This window comes from Vanacampus margaritifer, chromosome 10, assembly GCF_051991255.1.
Source record: "Vanacampus margaritifer isolate UIUO_Vmar chromosome 10, RoL_Vmar_1.0, whole genome shotgun sequence".
Taxonomy (NCBI): Eukaryota; Metazoa; Chordata; class Actinopteri; order Syngnathiformes; family Syngnathidae; genus Vanacampus; species Vanacampus margaritifer.
In genome coordinates this window covers 17,241,729-17,262,804 of record NC_135441.1, presented here as the reverse complement: position 1 = coordinate 17,262,804, position 21,076 = coordinate 17,241,729, and the positions used below count along the sequence as shown (strand labels likewise).

At 41.0% G+C, this 21,076-nt stretch overlaps 3 protein-coding genes across 5 annotated transcripts in view; 1 reads left to right on the top strand and 2 right to left on the bottom strand.

Moving 5' to 3' along the window:
• The window catches only part of LOC144059096 (bifunctional heparan sulfate N-deacetylase/N-sulfotransferase 1-like), a 47,482-nt gene extending 44,130 nt beyond the window's left edge, over positions 1-3,352 (bottom strand). The window contains exon 1 of the mRNA XM_077577945.1: positions 3,184-3,352. The gene's annotated coding sequence lies outside the window, so the exon portion shown is untranslated. The remainder of the gene's footprint in view (positions 1-3,183) is intronic.
• A 2,805-nt stretch (positions 3,353-6,157) lies between these two features.
• rbm22 (RNA binding motif protein 22) lies at positions 6,158-9,981 on the top strand. Its single transcript, XM_077578032.1, has 11 exons — positions 6,158-6,295; positions 7,020-7,073; positions 7,167-7,196; positions 7,301-7,433; positions 7,515-7,615; positions 7,803-7,975; positions 8,141-8,341; positions 8,425-8,589; positions 8,673-8,755; positions 8,866-8,994; positions 9,524-9,981. The coding sequence occupies exons 1-11, from the start codon at positions 6,242-6,244 to the stop codon at positions 9,676-9,678; spliced, it is 1,278 nt and encodes a 425-aa protein (XP_077434158.1). The 5' UTR covers positions 6,158-6,241; the 3' UTR covers positions 9,679-9,981.
• Positions 9,868-20,171, bottom strand: LOC144059136 (myozenin-2-like). 3 transcript variants are annotated; one of them, XM_077578034.1, is made up of 6 exons: positions 20,031-20,171; positions 18,842-18,932; positions 16,912-17,075; positions 15,385-15,538; positions 12,342-12,516; positions 9,868-10,630 (listed from the first exon to the last, which is right to left on the bottom strand). In XM_077578034.1, the coding sequence occupies exons 2-6, from the start codon at positions 18,924-18,926 to the stop codon at positions 10,447-10,449; spliced, it is 762 nt and encodes a 253-aa protein (XP_077434160.1). In that variant the 5' UTR covers positions 18,927-18,932; positions 20,031-20,171; the 3' UTR covers positions 9,868-10,446. The 3 variants fall into 3 exon arrangements, with proteins under 3 accessions (XP_077434160.1, XP_077434159.1, XP_077434162.1); XM_077578033.1 differs by having other exon boundaries at positions 18,842-18,935; positions 20,031-20,119; XM_077578036.1 differs by having other exon boundaries at positions 15,457-15,538; positions 18,842-18,935; positions 20,031-20,119.
• Positions 20,172-21,076: the final 905 nt, after the last annotated feature.

Genomic DNA, 21,076 nt, shown 5'->3' with positions numbered 1-21,076 from the left:
CACGCTCATATTTTGTGTGTCACAATGGAATATGTGAGGGTAGTTTCCTGTTTCAGCACTCTTTTCTGACTGGTTGCAGTGCTGACACATTTATGTCAAAGTGTAAAGGATAACCTCCAGAATTACTATCCAACTCTCGCCAACTAAGCTCATGTTTTATAAAAAAAAAATCCCTTTCCCCTTGCTTCAAAACACCCTATTTTAACGAGTTCTCGAGTCAAACAATGGTAAACCACTCAAACAGTTGCACTGCGCAATAATAGGTCCTGTCGTTTTAAGCATCTCTGACTTGCCAGCCTGTGTAATTCAGTCTTGGGAATTATGAGAGTGGAAAATCATTTCTCTAGGCCGGGATAGGCGGTCATGGCTAATCGTTCAGTAATCTGACCCGACTGCATACTGTAGCATTCAGCCGCATCGCTAGCCTGTCCAGCCACTCACACATGTGCATACCCACACTGCCTGCCAATAATCTGATGGAGGCTTGCACCATTCAAATGCCACTCTCCAGGTTTTCCAAAGGATTACAAATGGTAACAGATCATTTGCTAATACTTAGTTATGTTACGATGCTTGAAATGTACTTACACCAACATCAGTCGTGATAGTCTAGTCCCAGCCAAAAACAAAACATTTCTCTTCTAACAACGGCCCAGCAGGGAGAATGACCTCAGTTTGTGCAATATTACATGCCACTGCAGTGCAGTTTATCCATCCAAAAGCTTCATTGTGTGTCAATCTCCTATTTGGGGTCAATTTCCCCTGGAAAATACTGTAAAGCTATAACAACATGAATGAGTACTACAGAGAGAGGCCCTCTTACATGGCCTGCATTTCTGTTTTGTTTTTTTCATATTCTGTTCAAACAGCACAAGGAGCACAAAATTGAGCGACCAAATTTCCGCCATCTGAGCTATAATAAAAGGTGTGACGACATGCATGCCAGGATATTTCGCAATATAGTAATTCGGAATTGTTGCTGTGTGAAAGCGCACACAATAGCGTTAATGTCCAGGTTCACGCTGGGTTCTGTGTTAAAAAAATAAAATAAATCACATGTGGGGGGAAAAATGCAAGAACTTTCATTGTGGTCAGTTATGCAGGATCTCAACTTAAAGTGAGGTACAAAGCAGTGTTTATACCCACTGGAGAGACTTGAGGGGTATTCCAATATGAGTATTGGAAAAATGCCTTGCTTTCCCCCCCCCACACCTTTTTTATGAGGTCTACCCTAAACACACACAGCGTGGCAACAAGGAACGATGACATGGAAAAATACAGAGGATGTTTTAGGCACTGCAGCTTACTTAACATACGAGATGGGACAGTGACTGCAGAGCCATTTAATTCATTCTCTATTCCAGAAAATTTGCAATCACAACACACCAATCAAAGATACGGTTGACAAGAAGCAACGTTTTCTTTACCGCTTCACGGTCGAGCACAAAGCCGTAGTCACATCTGATTCTGATGCTCACCCAAACATTGTTTGACTGTCACCATTTGATCAGACATACTGTCATGCTTTTGTGTGCTTTACAAGTCGTAGGCATTGTGACAAAGAAGCCGCAGCTTTTTACAGGCGTATATCTAAGTAAGAGATGCTGATAAACACAATCGAATGACTGTGGCAGCCTTCATGAAGCTGACGTGCTAGATCACAGCAAGTTTGGCAGCCAGCGGGAGCAGTCAGATGGAACGTTAGAACAACCACACAAATATTTGGCAAAGATAAACAGGACGCGACGGAAAGATTCAGCCACTGTAATTTTGACAAATAAATGACAGTCTTTGTTAAAAAATCCATGATGCAAATTAAATTATCTGAGATAAGTACAAAGATCTAGTTGGGGTGTGTGGGGGGGCAAAACATGTCTAGGACAAAATGCAGGGAAAGTCCAGAGGACATATCCAGAGTGAGTCATTGCTCCTTCAAAAACCTACTCCCATAGGTGCACACATGCACACCCAGGGGGCAAAAGATTTTAGGCAGGTCTGGGCTGCCTCTTTTTACCTCGTGTAAAGTAATGTTTATAATACTTGATTATAAGTAGCTCTTCCATTGGAGAGGAAGGCGTGTGCTCTAACCTCACACCATTGCGCACAACAAAGCAGACTGATACTGTTTAGACCAGTGGTGTCCAAACTCGGTCCTCGGGGGCCGGTAGTCCCGCAGGTTTTGGATATTTCTCTCCTCCAACACAGCTGAAGCTCATCAGCAAGCTCTGCATAAGCATGATAACGACCTTGTTGATTGGAACAGGTGCGTTGGAGCAGGGAAACCTCAAAAACCTGCAGGACTACCGGCCCTCGAGGACCGAGTTTGGACACCACTGGTTTAGACGATCAGGGGGGAAAAAACACAATGATGGGGCATTACACAACACTCACCTAGCCACATCTTAAGAATCGAATATGCCTGTGTGCAATTTCAACCGCTAACCCAACGATTGTGCTATGCAACTGTGCAGCAGTTACTCGTTTTCCAAAAAGGCTACGAGACAATTCCTACAGGTACCTCCAAAATATTCTGATGCATCAGCTCTGTCAACTGAGCTATTAATGAACCAGCGTTGTCGTTTTGGAAAATGAAATAAAACCAGCCGTTACATTCCCGTGTTTATCCACCTTTGTCAGAGAGCCGTGTCGACCTTTATACTATCATTTGCACACAAACTGCTTTGGCCTTTTAAATCCTTGATAGCAAAACACACGTTACACGATGACATTTGTAGGTCAATCGCGACCCCTGATTAAGCTAACTTATCGCAATGGTCTCGCGGCCGTGTAGTAAACCGCAGCAGAAGCTGCAAAGTTAGAAAAATAAGTTATCGTCTGAGGCGGATCGGCTCCATTGCGGAATAAACGAGGACTAAATCCCGCTATGCAACCGCATAGCGCATCGCGGCTCTAATCCGAGCCCAAACTTCGACAATGTGGCTAGCCCCCTCCCGCTACAGCCGCCAAATGGAGTCGCATCAAGCGGCGAAGGGAGCCGCTCGACCACCGGTGCTTGCCGTTTTCCAGCCCGGGGAGCTTGGAGAGGCCGAAGGCTGGCCTCGTTCTCCGCCTGCGCCAGCAGCACACTGCTAGCCTAGCTTAGGAAGGCGAGCGAGCGAGCGGCGGGGCGGCGAACATGTGCGAAAACACCGCTACCAAGCGACCAGGTGTCGATGGACTCACCTCATTCGGAGCTGCATCAACCCAAAACCGTTAGTCGTTTTGTGGAATGGCCGCAGAATTTAGGCGAGCTGGGCGCGTGTCGTCTCGGCTCGCCGCGGTGATGTGGAAGCAGCGGAGCGGCTGGGAGAAGTCGGGAAATCTGAGAATGCCCCCTCTCTTTCTGCAGCTCTGTGCACCCGCAGTGCTCCATAACTGTCTATAGGGGGCACTGCTGTGGAACATTTCTCTCCCCAACCCACCCCCAGTTGCACACATGCCTGCTGCCCAAGTCCACAAAGAAACGATGCGTGTGTTCATATTCCTGACGGGGCTTAAATGAATCAGTGCACTTCACTTCGGTCATGAGATTATAGTGGCCGTGATGAACTGTGTTTGAGTGCGTGTATATCTATCTCCGCTACACGGGAATAAGCATGCAGTATTACTGGGATTAGCCTATTTTATGATAGTTTTTAAATGCTGTCTTTTAGGAACATGATAAGATTACTCATTCACTCGTTACATTGAGGTATTAAACTTAAGAAACTTCAAGAAAGTGTGTATTTGACTGCTCTATCCATTATCTATGTATGTATCTATCTATCCATGTATGTATGTATCTATGTATGTATGTATCTATGTATGTATGTATGTATGTATGTATGTATGTATGTATGTATGTATGTATATCTATCTATCTATCTGTCTATCTATCTACCTATCTATCTATCTATCTATCTATCTATCTATCCAACCGGACTACACGGTTCTAATTGGTGGTTGCAAATTCTGGTTTTAGCTAGGCTACATCGGACGACAATATTTTAAGTAGTACCTTGTGAGGTTAATTTCTCTAGTTGTGGTACATACAAATGAGAAAATATATTATGGTGCTGATTATGACTACTATCATGCATGAATTTCCAATTACCACTGTAATTGGAAATTAAATGTGAGCATGCTAGACACAAATTAGAAATAGAAATTTCTTGGCAATCACATAGTTATTCTTCTTGGAGCAGCTGTGAAGTTGTTCACCGTGGTGTCCTCTGACCTTGTGACTCATGAGGTTGTAGTGATTCTGATTAGGGAGTGGCTAAATCCTAAACAAAGCCGTCCTTCAAAACAGCTTTTGGTTGTCTCATCCATATCACATGACAGAGAAGACAGGGTCACACGACTCATTAAAACCAAGTGGCCAATGCACCATGATGTTTTAGAGCTACTCTAAACAAATTCTTGCCGCACAGTCCACTGAAAGAGAAACAAGAAGGGGCAGAGATACTTTTGTCCGTTTGTAATGGAAATGCAATTAAGGCAGAGAATGGCCTGTAAACAAAGCTGAATATTCTTAATGATGTCATGAACTTCGAGACAGACACACAAAGAAAGAGCTCCACCATCTAATCCTCATCCTTTTGACTCCACAACCTCATCCTGAATTTAACTAAACATTAGGGGCTTATTGCCAATCCGATATGGCAGACATCCTGTGCCCCACTAATTGGAGTTTCACACTCAAAGACACCCTGACTTGAAGTGAACAGGTGGGTAGCTAAACTGTAAGCAGACGAAGGAACTGGCTTGCTATTTACCTATTCAAAAGCTCGTTCTCTTACCCCCTTTCCTGTATATACACAATTTCAACATTTTACAACATATTTGGGCTTTACTAGTCTCAACTACGGCCTTGCTAACTGGAATTTGCATGTTCACCCCATGCTACATAGGTTTTCTCTGGTAATTGTGGCTTAACACCCACATACCAAAGTCACGCACGTCAAAAGTGGTGAAGGTGCTAAAGGTGTAAAGTGAGTGTGAATGATTGTTTATCTTTATGTGATTGTCCTCTGATCTACTCTCCATCTTAACCTAACAAGCAGAGGCAGATGCCCCACAGAGCCTGGGCTCTGTTTGAGTTTTTTCTTGCCTCCGTCATCAAGTGTTTACTCATGTGATTCAGCCCATTTTCTTATACACATTTATGTAATGTATGAGAAGTGTGGTTCTTGACATGCTTAATGTGTAAAGTGCATTGATAACTTTTGTTGTGAATGGATGCCATATATGTTGTTTACTATAATATAATTGTTATTTACAGAGGTGGCAAAAGTACATCCTGTTCCTAACTAGAAGTGCAGACACAATGTAGAAAAAAAGACTGATAAAAGTACAGTGTAACCCAGAGGTGGGCAATTTCGGTCCTCGAGGGCTGCAGTCCTGCAGGTTTTGGAGGTTTCTCACTTCCAACACAAGCTGATTCCAATCAACAGGATCATTATCAGGCTTATGCAGAGCTCGCTGATGAGCTGATCATATATCAGCTGTGTTGGAGAAGGGCAACATGCAAAACCTGCAGGACTTCGGCCCTCGATGCCCACCTCTGGTGTAATCAAAAAAAAGTACAGACTCAGAAAACTACTTATGTACAAAAGTAAAAGTACTATTGATTGTATACCATGCCTGTTTTTACAGTAGTAAATGTAAAATAAATAAATAAATACATAAATAAATGTCTCAGCATAACAAATGTTTTCCCTCTTTCATGACTATATTTTTATTTTATTTTTGTACTGAGAAGGGGGAAAAAAATACTGAAATCACTACCAAAACAACGTAGGCTATTCACATATTGTTGCTTATGTTATGAATTGACAAAAACAAAATGCTATATAAGCGAATGATAACTGACAGACATACATTAACTATTTGTGCGTGTGTTTTGTTTTTTCAGATTACACAGTGAATTTTTGAAAGCTAATAGCTTTCAATTTTCAGGCTGGAAAGAGACACAACACATCAGCTACAAATTATTCATGGCGCCGACAACATCAAACAAGTCTCTTAATTATAAGGCTATGGATCGGGAATACCTTTCTTCTCTTAATCTTTAACCCCCTGGTACACGTTCCTCCACGTCTTTTATTTATTTATTAATTTATTAAACCCATTTCCTGATGACCTTTCGTGTGCCGTCGTGGACAGTTCCACTTGAGGAGTGCTCTTAGAAAGGGCGACACCCGGCGGCGAATCGAGGCACTTTCACAGTGCACCGCGGTCTGACATCACATTTCGCAAAATGGCGACGTCCCTCGGCTCCAACACTTACAATAGACAGAACTGGGAAGACGCGGTACGTGTTATTATAATTATTTTATAAACAATAAACGCTGCCGCTGGAACATTTATTCCCGTTTACCTTTCTGGAATATCGTAACCTTAAAATATGCCCCTTTTTACCACTAAAATGTTCGTTCTTTGCCCGGCTAGTTAGCATTAGCAAGCTAACTTGGGTTGTCGGCTAGTAACGTGTGTGCTCGCCTTTTTTTTTTCTCGTGAGCGTATTTCTCACTGGCTCAAATTTCGAATCTAGCGAACGTCTTGATGAATTCGCAATCGCCCAATTTTTTGGCAAAGTGGTGAAAAAGTCCTAAACACTCTTTAGATCGTTTGGATGCGACGATGACTAAACGGAGCCTAGCGTTAGCAGTATAGCGTCGCAAATTTGACAGTAAACGGAGTTTTAACAACGTTGTTCTAGCCTTTGCTTAACTTGATTCACACAGCTGGCAAAATTATTAAATATTAACCAACGTTAAAGTGCATGTACTTTTGTTAAAACAACAACAACTATTGATTCAACTTATGTACTCGAGCAATCATGTACATTTAAGAAGAAAAATGTTCCATTTTGGTAAGGTGAAAAGTACCGTTATTAATTTACTGATATAGGGAGTGAAAGCAAACAGTTGTCAGACAAATAAATATCGCAATACAGTTGCCTGAAAATCGACTTAATTTTTGGTACTTTATTACTGACTAATCATATCCTGTACTAAATCATGCTTCTTTTACAGGATTTCCCAATTCTCTGTCAGACATGCTTAGGAGAAAACCCTTACATTCGAATGGTGAGTGATCATTTACTGTATGTATCATCTCAGTCTGTTTTTGTAGCATGCACCACTTCACCTTTTTTTATGTTCTTTTTTTCCCTCCACCAGACCAAAGAGAAATATGGAAAAGAATGCAAGGTATGCCTATATATACTCTAAAGCAGGCCAGGGGCAAACACAATTTGAAGTTTGATATGTAATACTATCTTCACTTTTTTAACGGTTGTATGTTTTGCCACCAGATCTGTGCTCGACCCTTCACCGTGTTCCGCTGGTGTCCAGGGACACGTATGCGTTTCAAGAAGACTGAAGTCTGTCAGACTTGCAGTAAAATGAAAAATGTTTGCCAGACATGTCTGCTGGATCTGGAGTACGGTGAGTGTTTGGTTTATGTTAAAAGTTTGTAGCATTTGACTTGTGAGTTACACCTCTCATTGTGTTTTGTCTTTTTCTCAGGTTTACCCATCCAGGTTCGAGACACTGGCCTCGCCATTAAAGATGACATCCCTCGCTCGGATGTCAACAAAGAATTTTTTACGCAGAACATGGAGAGAGAGGTATTTGATTTATTATGAAAATGACAACACTATTTCTTGCTGTATGGTGTTTCATTTTGAATTCCACGTTTTCTTGCATCTCCAAACCACTTTCTTGAAACACTGTGTATCTTTTGTTGAGTGTTTGCGGTTGTCCAGCCAATTGGGTGAGCCCTAATATGTTGCCTTTGTTCATATTTGTTCCCAGTTTGCCAATTCGGATGGCACGCGGCCAGGCGGTCAGGTCGGCAAGGTGACCAGCTCTAGTGACATGTTGCTGAAGCTGGCCCGCACAACGCCGTACTACAAGAGGAACCGTCCTCATATTTGCTCGTTCTGGGTTAAGGGCGAGTGTAGGAGAGGGGAAGAGTGTCCCTACAGGTGAGTAGCACCACTTTTCCCCCCCAGAGCAATACCAGTTGCGTCACAAGTACAGATACCTTGAAATAAGGCTGGGTATCGAACCAAAACCTCGCCCATCTCAGGCTAAGCAATTATTACTCGGCAATGTGTAATGTTTGCTTGATGCCTTGTCGTTTCCCACAGGCATGAGAAGCCCACGGATCCCGATGACCCGCTGGCTGACCAGAACATCAAGGATCGTTACTATGGCATTAATGATCCAGTTGCCGACAAGCTGCTGAAGCGGGCCTCGACCATGCCCAGGCTGGACCCCCCGGACGACAAGTCTATCACCACACTCTACATCGGGGGTCTTGGGGAATCAGTCACAGATGGAGATCTCAAGTGAGCGATTGTTTTTGTTTTTCGACTTTGAAATCTGTAAGTGTGATGGGTGTTGACCTGCTTTCTTTGTTCTTTTTTTTAAGGGGCTACTTCTACCAGTTTGGTGAGATTCGTACCATCACTATAGTACAAAGGCAGCAGTGCGCCTTCATCCAGTTTGCTACCCGGCAAGCCGCTGAAATGGCTGCGGAAAAGTCCTTCAACAAGCTTATCGTCAATGGTCAGAGGCTCACGGTCAAGTGGGGAAGGTAAGACATCATCATGGCTGCGGGTGTTGCGGGGAAACGGCTCACAATGACTCCTAAAAATGTGCATTTTTCAAATGTTTCAGGTCTCAGGCAGCAAGAGGAAAGGAGGGCGAAGGAGTGTCCGAGATGGGTACCAGACTTGATCCTGTGCCAGGACTACCTGGAGGTTAGGGCACCCCCCCCCCCCATTTTTCCGCCACACTTAAATTTCATGTTGCCACAACCAGGATGTAAACACAGAATTATTGGTAATGTTGTTTTCTGACAACTTTGCAGCATTACCTCCGCCACCACCCCTTGATGAAGAAGCTCCAGCAAATTATTTCAACCTGGATCCGAGCACCACTCCAGCTGTCATGAACCTGACTTTGCCGCCACCCCCTGGCCTCAACCCCCCTCCACCAGGTAAAATGGCAAACCATCTACTCAAACTTCTGTATATGAAAAGTTAAAGGGGAAGTTGACCGAAACTTTTTTGGGGGCAATATGTTCTATGCAGCCCCACTGGTCTAAATATGGTATTCTGGTTAATCAGCAAATCCAGTTGTTTTTACATATCTCATGGGGCGGCCATTTTACCATTTGCTGTCGACTGAAGATTATGTCAATGTTGCTCGGGTCTCGGGTAACAACCAATCACAGCTCAGCTTCAGAAAACAGGTGAACAGTAATTGGTCGTTGCCTGAGCACTGAGCAACATTGATGTCATCTTCAGTCAACATCAAGTGGCAAAATGGCCGCCTCCTGAGATGGGTAAAGATGGCTGGATTTTGCTTCATAACTCTTATTCCACAAATGTAATATTAATCAGAATGTCATGTTAAGACGACTGAGGTCACATATAACATATTTTTGTCAAGAAATGTTTAGGTTTGACTTCCCCTATGTTCAGGTAGATTTGACATCTAAATATATATACCGTTTTTCTTCAAAGGTTTTGGTCCCCCAATGTTTCACCACATGGGTCCCATGGCTCCACCAATGCCACCGCCCATGAGCATGAGACCTCCAGGTCAAATCCACTACCCCTCCCAGGATCCCCAGCGGATGGGTGCCCACGCCGCACACGGCGCACGTCAAGGCGATTAAGCGGCTAGGCTCAAGCTCTACTGTGATTGGTTGTTTTCCCCGCTTTTGTCACACCTGGCGCCACGCTGCCTGTGGGCCAGGAACCTGCTGTTAGACTGGATGAAATTACAACATCCAACAAGCAGGGTATGATTATGTTTGTTTCATGCCATCCGCAGAACACAAACTGAATACGTGCAGTCTGTCAAGATTTGTCTTTATGTTTATTTTTTTTTTTAAACCATGTTAATATTCCATTGCATAATGACTTAGGCTTTCTTTGAATATTTCTTTCACCTATTAAAAAGATTCATTACAGTCTAACAGTCTCTGTGTATATTGATAATCAAACTCAACATGACAGAAAGGTTGAAACACTAAAAATAGGCTTGTTGAAAATGTTGAAACAGAGATAGGATTAAAAAGGGGTGATATATTTCCGGGAAATTTGTTAAGTTTTCCTTGAAAAGTACACAAGAGTAATTTACCCTCCAAAATTCTCTTAATTCTCATTATTTTATTAGTTTCCATTTTTGGAGTTTTGATAGCCGAGATAGATTCTGTCAAGCTTTACAAAAGACTGTTGTCTACAACTAATCAGTTTTATGCATCCTTCTAATCCTGTGCTTGAGTGTGAAAATTACAATTTCAAAATCCTGACTTTGCTTCAGCTCCCACTCAGTGTAGCAGCTAAACACTTTATCTATTATGTGAGTTTTTCCCCTCCTCCCCCCTGCTGTTGCTGCTGACTAACAGAGAGATGACAGTCTTAAGCTAATTAGTCCTTTTTCATAGTTCATTAGATTCAGGGCACTGATGACCTCCCCACCCCCTGGGCGCTCTGTTGAAATTAGGCCGATGACACATGCGTTCCACAGTGGCGCCGGGCAGGTTTTGGGATTCTTGGGCCTCGAAGCTAATAACGGGGATCACCCTCTTGTTGGACAGAGCACCTCCAAAAGGCATGGGAGACCTGCAAGTAAAAAATAAAAAAAAAAAGCTTTAGTTTCATTTTAAGGCAGTATAATGCGGTCAATATCTCCTCTAGGTATGTTTCTGATTGAATTGAAGGTCTGACAAGGGGCAGAGGACCACATGGGATTCGGGATGACTCAACCTGTTCATCACCAGCTGCTCTGTCCATTAGTTGAGTTCTGACTTGATGGGAGGTTTCACAATTTCATCAAAATCTTGGGGGGTGTAAATAGATCCAGCCGCTGGGGGCTCATTTTTAGAGCGGCTGGCAGAAAGAAGGTGACATCATTTGCATGTATCTGTATTGGTGTAAATATGAGGCACGGGGTCAGGTCTGGCCTGCTGCTTCACTTTATGTGCCCCCCCCACCCCCCAAAGCAAGTAAAGGGTTTGACAGTACTTCCTGTTTCTTGCAAAAATGTTTTAGATCTTTTAATTGTGACAGAAAGTCTTACCACAGTTGAAATTTTTCTTTACAAGCATGATCTTTTTTTTTTTTTTTACCAAATTCCTTCTCGACACACTGAACAAAACATAAAAGTATCTTATTATTATTATTTTTTTATTGCTCTGAACTGCATTACCTGCACTGCCCATTTATAGTATAAGTGATTATATAATTATATGGTTTTCACAATCAAACCGGCCCTCTGAAGGAAATCATAATTATGGTGTAATGTGCAATAAGAATGAGTTATTTTATCTGAAAAAGAGCAAACAATGTCCAAACATTTGTCAGATGTGACACTGAGTAATAAAAGGTCTTAAAACAGGAATTCTGGAAGAATGCAATAAGAGCATTGATAACGCGTAACAAATGACCTCAACTGATTATTTAACAAAGTTTGAGTCTTAACAGGTTTACCAAAATGCGTTTAAATCAAATGTGGATTTTCAACAAAACTTTCATGGAAGAAAATTCAAGTTGATACACAGAACCAGGACAGTCTGTAATCAAGAGTTTAAAGAGTTTTGTGGCGTGCCAAATTTGTATTCCTGCCTCATGGAGACCAGATGGCCAGTTCCATTAAGATTCTACACGGTGCACAATAAAATAGTGAAAATAAATTACTGTCACAGGTCATTCAGACCTTTGTGGACTGGATTTCGGAGGCCATGTTTAGTGTAACTTTCTTTTTGATGTAAGCCTGCAAACTCTGTCATACTATTGTGATAAAATGACTGTTGTGAAAAAGGTTAAAACATTGGAACACACTGTATATCAAATTAGGAAGTGGCAAACACACAAACAGATGGATGAGCCTATGATCAGGACAACATAACCTCTTAGGTCATAAAATCTGTTGTATCTTGTTCACCATCTGCCAAAAGGCAATATTTGTCTTTCCTCACAGTGCAGATGCATTTCACCCTGTTCCATGGTTTCAATTCTCCGCGTCTTGCTAGAGCTTTGAAAAATGAGCCCCAGTGGGCCGTCTCGAGTGTCGGGTTTGAAAATAGCCACCGTGCAAATACAGTCCAAGGAGGTGCACGTCAGAAGCGGTCTGAATATTTAAATTGCGGAAACATGGACGCGAGCCCAGATGATTGTGGCGGTTAGATCATCATGATCTTGCATGACCTTTTTCCACCTCTAATAATAATAGTACTTCCAATGAACGCAAACTATACAGACAATACTAGTGAGATACACTTCTTATTCAGTTCATTGTTAAATGACTACAAACTAACAGTTTCCTATCTTTTACCTGTTGAAGCACCTGTAGTGGGCAAGCTGATGTCTTTGTGGCAATGGCAGCTGGACATTGAGACCTTCCAGAAGCTCCTTGTCATGGCGCAAAGCTTCCCTCCATGGAGACCAGTAGGGAATCACTGTCGTGTTGAACTTCTCATGGGGAATCTCTTTCAGTGGGGCAGAGTATCCTGATAAAAAGAAACGCCGAATTAAACATGGGACTGAATGAGAACTTGTAGTCATTTTGGCCATACCAATCTAATTATAAACCTTATTTGGAAATCTGGAATATTCGATTCGCGACTTGATTCAAGTTAAACTCCAGTCGCCAATTTTAGGATTTGGGACTATAATTTACGAAAGACTCAACTTCTTTGACTTTTAGTATTCATAAGACTGGACTTGACTGCCCATTCACATGATCAAAATCTGCATTTTTCAGATAGTGTGCCGTTTTTTTTTTTTTTTAAAAGCAAAGTTATTTTTGTGGAGTGTGCTAGTGAAGACATTTAACATTTTCTATGCATATTTTTACTGTTTATGAATCTACTTATAGTATATAGATGCCATATAACTGTGATAATGTTTGTGTGAAATATATTGGACATATAACTGTATTGTAATGAATAACACTTTTCACTCCCTTCCAGCTGGTGAGATAGGAATGCACATGGGAGGCATGTTCTCAAGTTCTCATGGGTGATAACACTGTGGGTCTGAGGGAGTCTAGGTCGCATGGTAGTACCTGTCTAATCATATATTTCCGGCTTTGGACGGAACTGGAGTAAACATGTCAGTAAATCACTTGTCTGTCTATTATAATTACTAACCCTTTGTCCAGCCTCAGAGGAGGAGTATGCTTTTTTCATCTATAAAGCGACTGTGTGTTTTCATATTGACACACTCGAGGCTTAACATCACCTTTGAATGTAAGCATGTCTTGTGTCTAGCTCCTAAAATAAATCTTTTGCAAAAGAAGCTTCTTCATCAGATCTCATTTTTCAATTATTTCGAACACGCAAAGATTACATTTAATATAGTAATCAAATAATACCTTCACTAGTTTAGCTAGCAACACACCAGTATGCTAGCTTAGCTAGCAACACACCAGTATGCTACGATACAAATGAGAGTAAGTATCATGGATAGATCATGGAGCTCAAAAGATTATTAAATTTGGATTGAAGGGTTATATTTTTAATAGAATGGGGAAGAGAAAGGCAACTTGCACGGTTTACAACTCAAAGAAAAGAGACAATAACTACGACAGGTTAAAAGACAGGTCAGCTACGGTATGTTAACTTCACAGTTTAGCTAAGCTAAGCGCTAGCTTGTCAAACGCTAGGCTCTATGCTAGCTATGCATTTTGAGGAGACAATATAGTTTTTAGTTTAGTTTGGATTATATATTATTTCATCGTGCCATTCACCAAATGAGATGCCCAGCCCTCATGTTTTAGAAGACACTGAATAACAAAACAAATGTGAGCAATCAAGCAGTGATTAAAAAAAAACTCATCACAGTAAATAGCCTAGCTGACAGAAGACAAAAAACAACATTTTAACAAAATGTTAATAGCTAAATGCAGACTGGTTTTAAAAAAAAAACAAAAAAAAAAAAAACAGTTAACTAACGCAAGTAGGCCTACATACTTTTCGTGCTGTGACTAATGTGCGAAAAATTAAATACAGTATACATTTAATAAAAACATTTCTTGAGCTGAACTCAAAAGATCTAAGGCTTTCTATGTACACAAAAGCCATATTTTAACTGTCTAAATCTAATATAAATAAAGATTAATTTGACAAAAAAATATAAATTTGTCTAAATGTGTGTAATGTGTTGCACTACGTGAGAAAAATGGTGGTCACTTTCAGATACTGACCGGTTTCCTGAGTGACATTTTGGTGTTCCCTAAAATGTTATAGCTCCTTTTCTGATCAGCTCATGAAAAAATGTGGGCAAAAATAACTGTTGTGTTTATATCTATGCTTAGTTGTGGTTTGTTATACATTATTCACATTTTTAATTCTTTATTTCATACATTAACAATGTTGAAATGTTTTATAGATGTGTAGAGTAGGTGAAATAGTGTTGAACTCAGTATAATTTGACCTTAACCTTGTTTTTGTCTAAAAATTCCTTCTCAGTGTTTTGCGCACACACATTCTGTTCGTGAGAACAGATTTTGCCACACATACCCTGAGAGCACCATCACTCACGGGCGGCCACTCTAAATCCAGTTCAATTTGTTTGTGAGATATTGTTTTGGGAAAAAAGTACGAAAAGTACCCTGAGAGTATATTTTGTCTAAAAAGATGAACACAGCTGCGGACTGTGTACGAAAATAATATTATGTAACATATTGTGTGAGAACCAATCTGTTTTACTTATTCATGATGGGAGGAGAAATAGGTGTTCTCTTACTGATTTGGATTCTTTAAAAGCTGTATTCCGCAAAAGAGGGGCACACACGCACCCTGGAATTCCACCTTTTACGTGATGTTCAGTGTTGTGTGACCGGAGATTCTCTGTAATAAATCATCTTTGCAAGGAGTTTGTCTCGCAAGAAGTCTATCTTCAATTTTTTGGAACACGCAAAAGAGGACAAATAATTAGCCTCTATCGGGTTTGACTAAGCGAGACTTATTTATGACGATGACATCGCTTAACCCAAGCATTGCCTTTTGCTTGTTTTGTTTGTACACCAATACTTACTCACTTGAAACTTGAATATTAAGACTTGTGATTTGCACATGTGACTTACCCCCCCCCCCCCTTACTTCCAGCATCACAACAACACCTCTAATATATACTTCAATACAATTAATTGTCATGACTGTCACCACACGGCCACAAACTCTTCGCGTGAATCACACACCTACACTATTTATACCAAGCGGCAATCAAAACAATGCTTTCATTGTTTTGTGACTACGAGGCAGAAACTCTACAAGCTTTGGCTTTGTCCAGCCCCCCCCAGCATTAGGCTGAACTAGCCGGTTATGCTCATGTCACACCGCCGCGTCCGTCGGGCGCAGTGCAGAACCGTTTACCTGGAGCGAGGACATCAGGACTGCCCTTCTTTGCTAGCGTCTTCTGAAGGTTCACAACCAGGCTATGCTTACCGGGGATAGAGAAAGCTTGGTTCTCTTTTCCTCCCTGAGGCCCTTGGATGATTTGCGGGGGAGGAACAACCACCGGATAGACCTGAGCAAGGGACAATTAGATTGGTTGCAGTCAAAGGGTTTTAGGAGTTGAGTTTAATCATGCCTCTGAGCTAACGGGGACACAGTTCTGCAAAGTTCCACAAAGTATGAAACGAGAGAGGTTATCCAAGCCTTCTTCTGAGACTCTTTATAGCAGAAGAGCCATGTGACAGACTAAAGTGAACAATCCAGCCAACGTGAAATTGACCAAAGCTAGAAATTAAATGTATTCTTTAAAATGAACTGACTACACCTGTACACACACAAAATCGGCCAACGGGTTATTTGAGTCTTATGGACACTGTCAGAGAGCTATTCATTTAAATCTAATATAGTAGCCAAAATATTATCTAGCCATCCATTTTCTTTAGCGCTTATCCTCATCCTTATTCCAACTGACTTTGGCCTCTTGATTGGACTCCATATATATAGATGAACAATCATTCCCACTCACACTCACACAAATGGGCTATTTAGAGTCTTGAATTAAGCTAACATGCATATTTTTGGAATACCCAGAGAAAACCCACGCGCAAGGCAACTGTATTGCTGCCAAAATAGAAATAGTAGTTGTACAGTCCAGTACACTCATCTTATGTCTTCCTTACTGTTCCACCTGCTTCGGCATCAGATGTTGTACAGTCCAGCCGTTTTAGCTAATCCACAGAAAACCAATGAGTAGTCTGTTAACATACTGAACAAATGGACAGATAGACCCACAACAATGGCGCGGTACATTTTTGTTGTTGTTGCTTTTTACTGTTTAAAGTTCCATAAGTGGAACGGTTCACCATTTAACATCATCCTGCTTGAACCAGGAAGTTTCTGTTTACTAACAGAACTATGGACAAAATGGCTGCTCTGCATTTTTTCCCAATTTTGTTAGCGAACCTAATATTCTCTTTTTTGCTGTGATTCAAGATGGCCACAGAACCAAAAATAGTACCCTACAATCAGGATGTAGACTGCTAACAAGTACCAGTTTGATCATGACTGGTAAAATATTTGTATTTGGTCACTATGGATTGTCCAAATTAACAGCACGGCTGCTCTGCCACACAGTTCTCCAATCCTTTCATAGGTTCCCTCCCGGTACTCCACTTTCCTTCTACAAACCCGAAACATGCAACGGAAGACTCTAAATTGCCTATAGGTGTGATTGACGTCATTCACCCACCCACCCGTTGTCTAAATATGCGCTGCGATTGTCTGGCGACCAGACGCCTCTCATATGAATTCAGCTAGAATTTAAACACACCTACAACCCGATTGAGGCAAAATGAATGGATGGATTGTGCAAATTAATGTATTACCAGTTGAATCACAAGCTATGAGTCATGTGTGAGGAGCCCCCCCCCCCCCACCGCGCCTTACACTCATGGCGTTGTGAGCACTGTTAGCCACGTTCTCCAGCGTGAATCTCTCAGCCCGCTTCTGCCTCTCCTGAAACATGCGAGAGCCTCGATTGGACGGGAGGTTGAGCTCCTCCATCATCACGTCTTTTGGAACGCTGACCTTCTTCCCCAGATTCAGACGCCCTGATATAACATGAAAACAAATGTGCTTTAGTAAGCGATCACACATAGGGTAGCTGTGCGGCGCGGCATTGGATGACCCAATACGGATGAAATGTTACACTTAGCTGGAGCCTCATCTTTTTTTACTTTCTATCAAGCCATGCATTCGGTACCTGCACTTTTCAGTAGATGAGCTTGTGTCATTAAAGCAAACCATCAATACGATACAATACGATAGAATACGATACATTCAAAAATGTAATATAATATAGCATGTAAATGTGCCACATACATCATCAAGAGCAGTCCAGAAAGTGTATTTATCTAATAAAAGGACAAAAAGCATAAAGTTAATTAAATGAGAACTGTCAAGCGATTACATTTTTAAAACGAATTAATCGCACAATTTCCCGTAAATGATCGCGATTAATTGCATTTTTCGGTTTCTACTTTTTTCTACAAAGTTTGTAACAGATATTTGTTCAGTAAAATTTTGGAACTTGTGTAAATTCATCAAAAAGAAAGTATATTTATTTTCTTTGATGCTTGAGTAGAATTCCTCTCCTATAAAATACACCTGTTGAACAAAATGATCAAAATGGATTCAGCTTTACAGGCCTTTTTTTTTCTCATAGAAACAATTCTCCAAACTACAGTGTTTGTCCACTTTCCACCAGAAGCTAAGTTCGGCTGCAGGTTATAGGTCATAACAAGAAGTAAATAAAACTGAGTTAATTAATTTTTTCTATCAAGAGTTTAAAGTAATCTCCAGAGTTCACACTTTAACACATTTACTGCCATAGAGGGCTATTGCCGTCATAGATTAATTTTTTTACTGGGTTGGCAGTGAATGAGTTAATTTTGACAGCCCTAAATAAAAAAAAAACATGACACTCACCTGAGATGCTGTATGCAAATCCCTACAAGTGTTAATTGTGCCACTCAAGGTAGCTGTTTTGCACTAACCAACCAATCAGAGAATGGAAAAATACTGATGTCAATTACTTAGCTTATTGGTTAAACAAACAGCCCTTTTTCAAATTTATCTCGGCCTGGTCCTGTGTACATTAGATCAACATGGCAGCACAGAGAAACTCAAATCTGATTGGGTGTGGGAGGGGTGGGGGGTTATAACATCCGCAAAGCGCCACAGCCAAGAAAACTGCTATGAAATTAATAGAATTAGAACTGAGGTTGTAAATGTAGGCCACCACCGCTTCCAACTCGAGCGAAAACAACAGAGCGCCGCCGATTTAAATAATATCACGCATAATTGAGTTGAAATCCACAGAACTCCTCTCGTATGCTATCGTGGCCTAGCAGAGACACTTGAAATAGCCTCGAGATGATGTCAGCGGGTGTACATATAATGTTTGTTGCTGTCCGGGGTTGCAAGGGTAACTGGGCATATAAATAGGAATCTGGAGATGAAAGGCGCTCCCAAACGAAAGGATAGCCTTATTTCTCACTTATGAGAAGTGTTTGGAGAAGCCGGGGCATCCGGAGGAGCGGCCCGGGCATGAAATCCGCTGGTGGGAGTCGCATTATGCTGAGGTTAGGGGAACACTCTTTCAAAGCTTAGCTGGCGGGGGGGGGGACAGTGGAGAACAAACATGGCGGATGAGATGCTCCCTGCTGGAATGTTTGGAGAGCATGTCGGTGATTTGACGATTTGGGATGTGCACATCTGCAGTGTCTCCGGGCAGCCTTTTAACACAACTTGTACCACCAAGTACAGTATCATGTTTATGTAGGTCATTCCAAAGTGCGTCATCTTCATGACTTACCTCCTCGGGCTTCTTTTGACAGCATACGAGCCTGCAACATTCTCTGCTTGGTGACGTCATCCAGGCCTGGCTGCGTGAACATCATCGCGTCCTTCTGACGCACAAAGACATATGAAATCAATATTTATTTATCAAAGTAATGGTTCTGAGGAGATATAGTAATTGCAAGGGTGAATTTGCTAAACTGAATTTAAAGCATATATGTGAAAAGGGACACTTTCAGTATTATTTATGAAAATAAAAATGATGCATTATATATATTAATTGATAAATATCTCCATACATGGGATGTGATATGATTGGAGGACGGTTAGATCTGGGTTTGGATTTCGAAGTGGAACGGTTCGATTTCAGTGGGACTTGGATGATATCAATCAACTGGACAAAGTGCAATTTCTGCAGAGATTGCGCGGGAATGCTGAAAAGCGGAATGCTATTTGCTGAATGTATGGAAGTGGGCGTGGAAAGTGGTACTTTTTCATTGTCAGTCCCATTGAAAATGAATGGGGACAAGTTGATTTCATGTTAAATTGTGCGAATATGGTAAGTAATGTGGAATCGGACGATATATATACCCCGGGGAGGCGTGACTTTTTGAGGCAAGCTGAAATTTGAATGAGGTAAATTATGTGGGAGGTGTTTGATGGGAAAAGAAGTGTGGAGAATAAAAATCACAATAACATAATCAAAAGATTAATATTAATTTTTGGATAGTTCGAGAGGGTATGATGCATTAGGGTCTTTAGATAATGTATACGCTGCAGACAATGCTAAAACAGAGCATGGATTCTATTTTTATCTCTTTGTTTAGTTTTTTTTGTTTTTTGATAAAACAATTTATGAGTGACAAACTACGCTGCATTTGTAAACACACAAAACTCAACTGCTCTAATATTTATTCCCTGCATGGTTGAATACAAGACACCTGCCGTTATTTAGTCCGAACCCTCTTTTAATACTGCCATATATTTCATCAGCAAAATCAAATCCAATATGACTTTTGATCCAGTTTGGCTAGTAAAACATTCACCATCTTTAATATGATTGCTTTCTCTTTTTATCAACATCAAAGGTATTCCAATGCATCTACACTGCTGTGCAAGTAAACAACATACTGTATATTTGACATCAAGGAAATTTGATTTGATGGCGAGCGTATACGGTAATAATCTTGCATGTGCCCCCTTACCTGAGCGCCCCTGTTGTCTGTCTCTGCCTGTGGGATGTCAAGAGCTGATCTGGGGTGGCTGTGGGGTTTATCCCACACCAGTGTAGGAGGCCTCCCCACAGCAATGTGACACTCCCCAAGCAGAGAAGGAATAGCCCGTGTAAAAACGCATCCCAGAATGCTTCCGGCTCTTAGCTCATCGGGTTATTTTAACATGAGCGAGGATGGATGAATGGAGTGATTAGGGGGATGGGGCAAGTATAAAGATTTTCATCCTGACCTCAAAGCTTTTTGCTAATAAAAACAGATTCTGGCTGTTTGCGTGTGGGTGCATTAAAACAGCTGGCACGCTGACTGACAGTCACGCGAGGTCAGGCTAGCTATTCTACGGTATGCGCAGATATTATTACTAGTGCTGTCAAAGTTAAAGCGTTAACTGATTAATTAACTCATTCACTGTGCCATTGACGGCTATAGACGTCATAAATTCATTTGAACTATTTCTATTAGTTTAACATTTTTTCCCCCACTTCTGTTAACAAGAGTATGAAAACCTGGATTTTTTTTTTATTGTATTAGAACAGATATAAAATCTGTGATTAATCGTGAGTTAATTACGAATAAAAATTGTAATCGCCCGACGCCCCTAATTTTTAATAATCTTTTCCTTATATAAAAAATGATTATTAAAAATAAATAAAACAAAACAAAGAAAAAGAAAAGAAAAAAGTCCTTAAATTTGTGGTTTAAGTACAAAAGTGGAGTATTCTGTTTTGACATCCTTTTCCTTAACCTTCCAGAATTGTTGATTTCACTAATAACTCTGTATTTCTCCACTTACAAATATTATTTATTTTTTTGCAATTTCTTTTAGAAATCACTATACAGGGGGGCCCTAGGTTTACAACATTCAATTAATACAAAGACAATACGCATGGACATAAATCCGAACACGCCACACTCTGTCATAATTAGAGTAAATATTTGTATGACATGACATCATATATGACAAACATTAAAGTATGTTGGTGATTGAGCTTGCCTTCTTGTGTCATGATGTCTGTAAC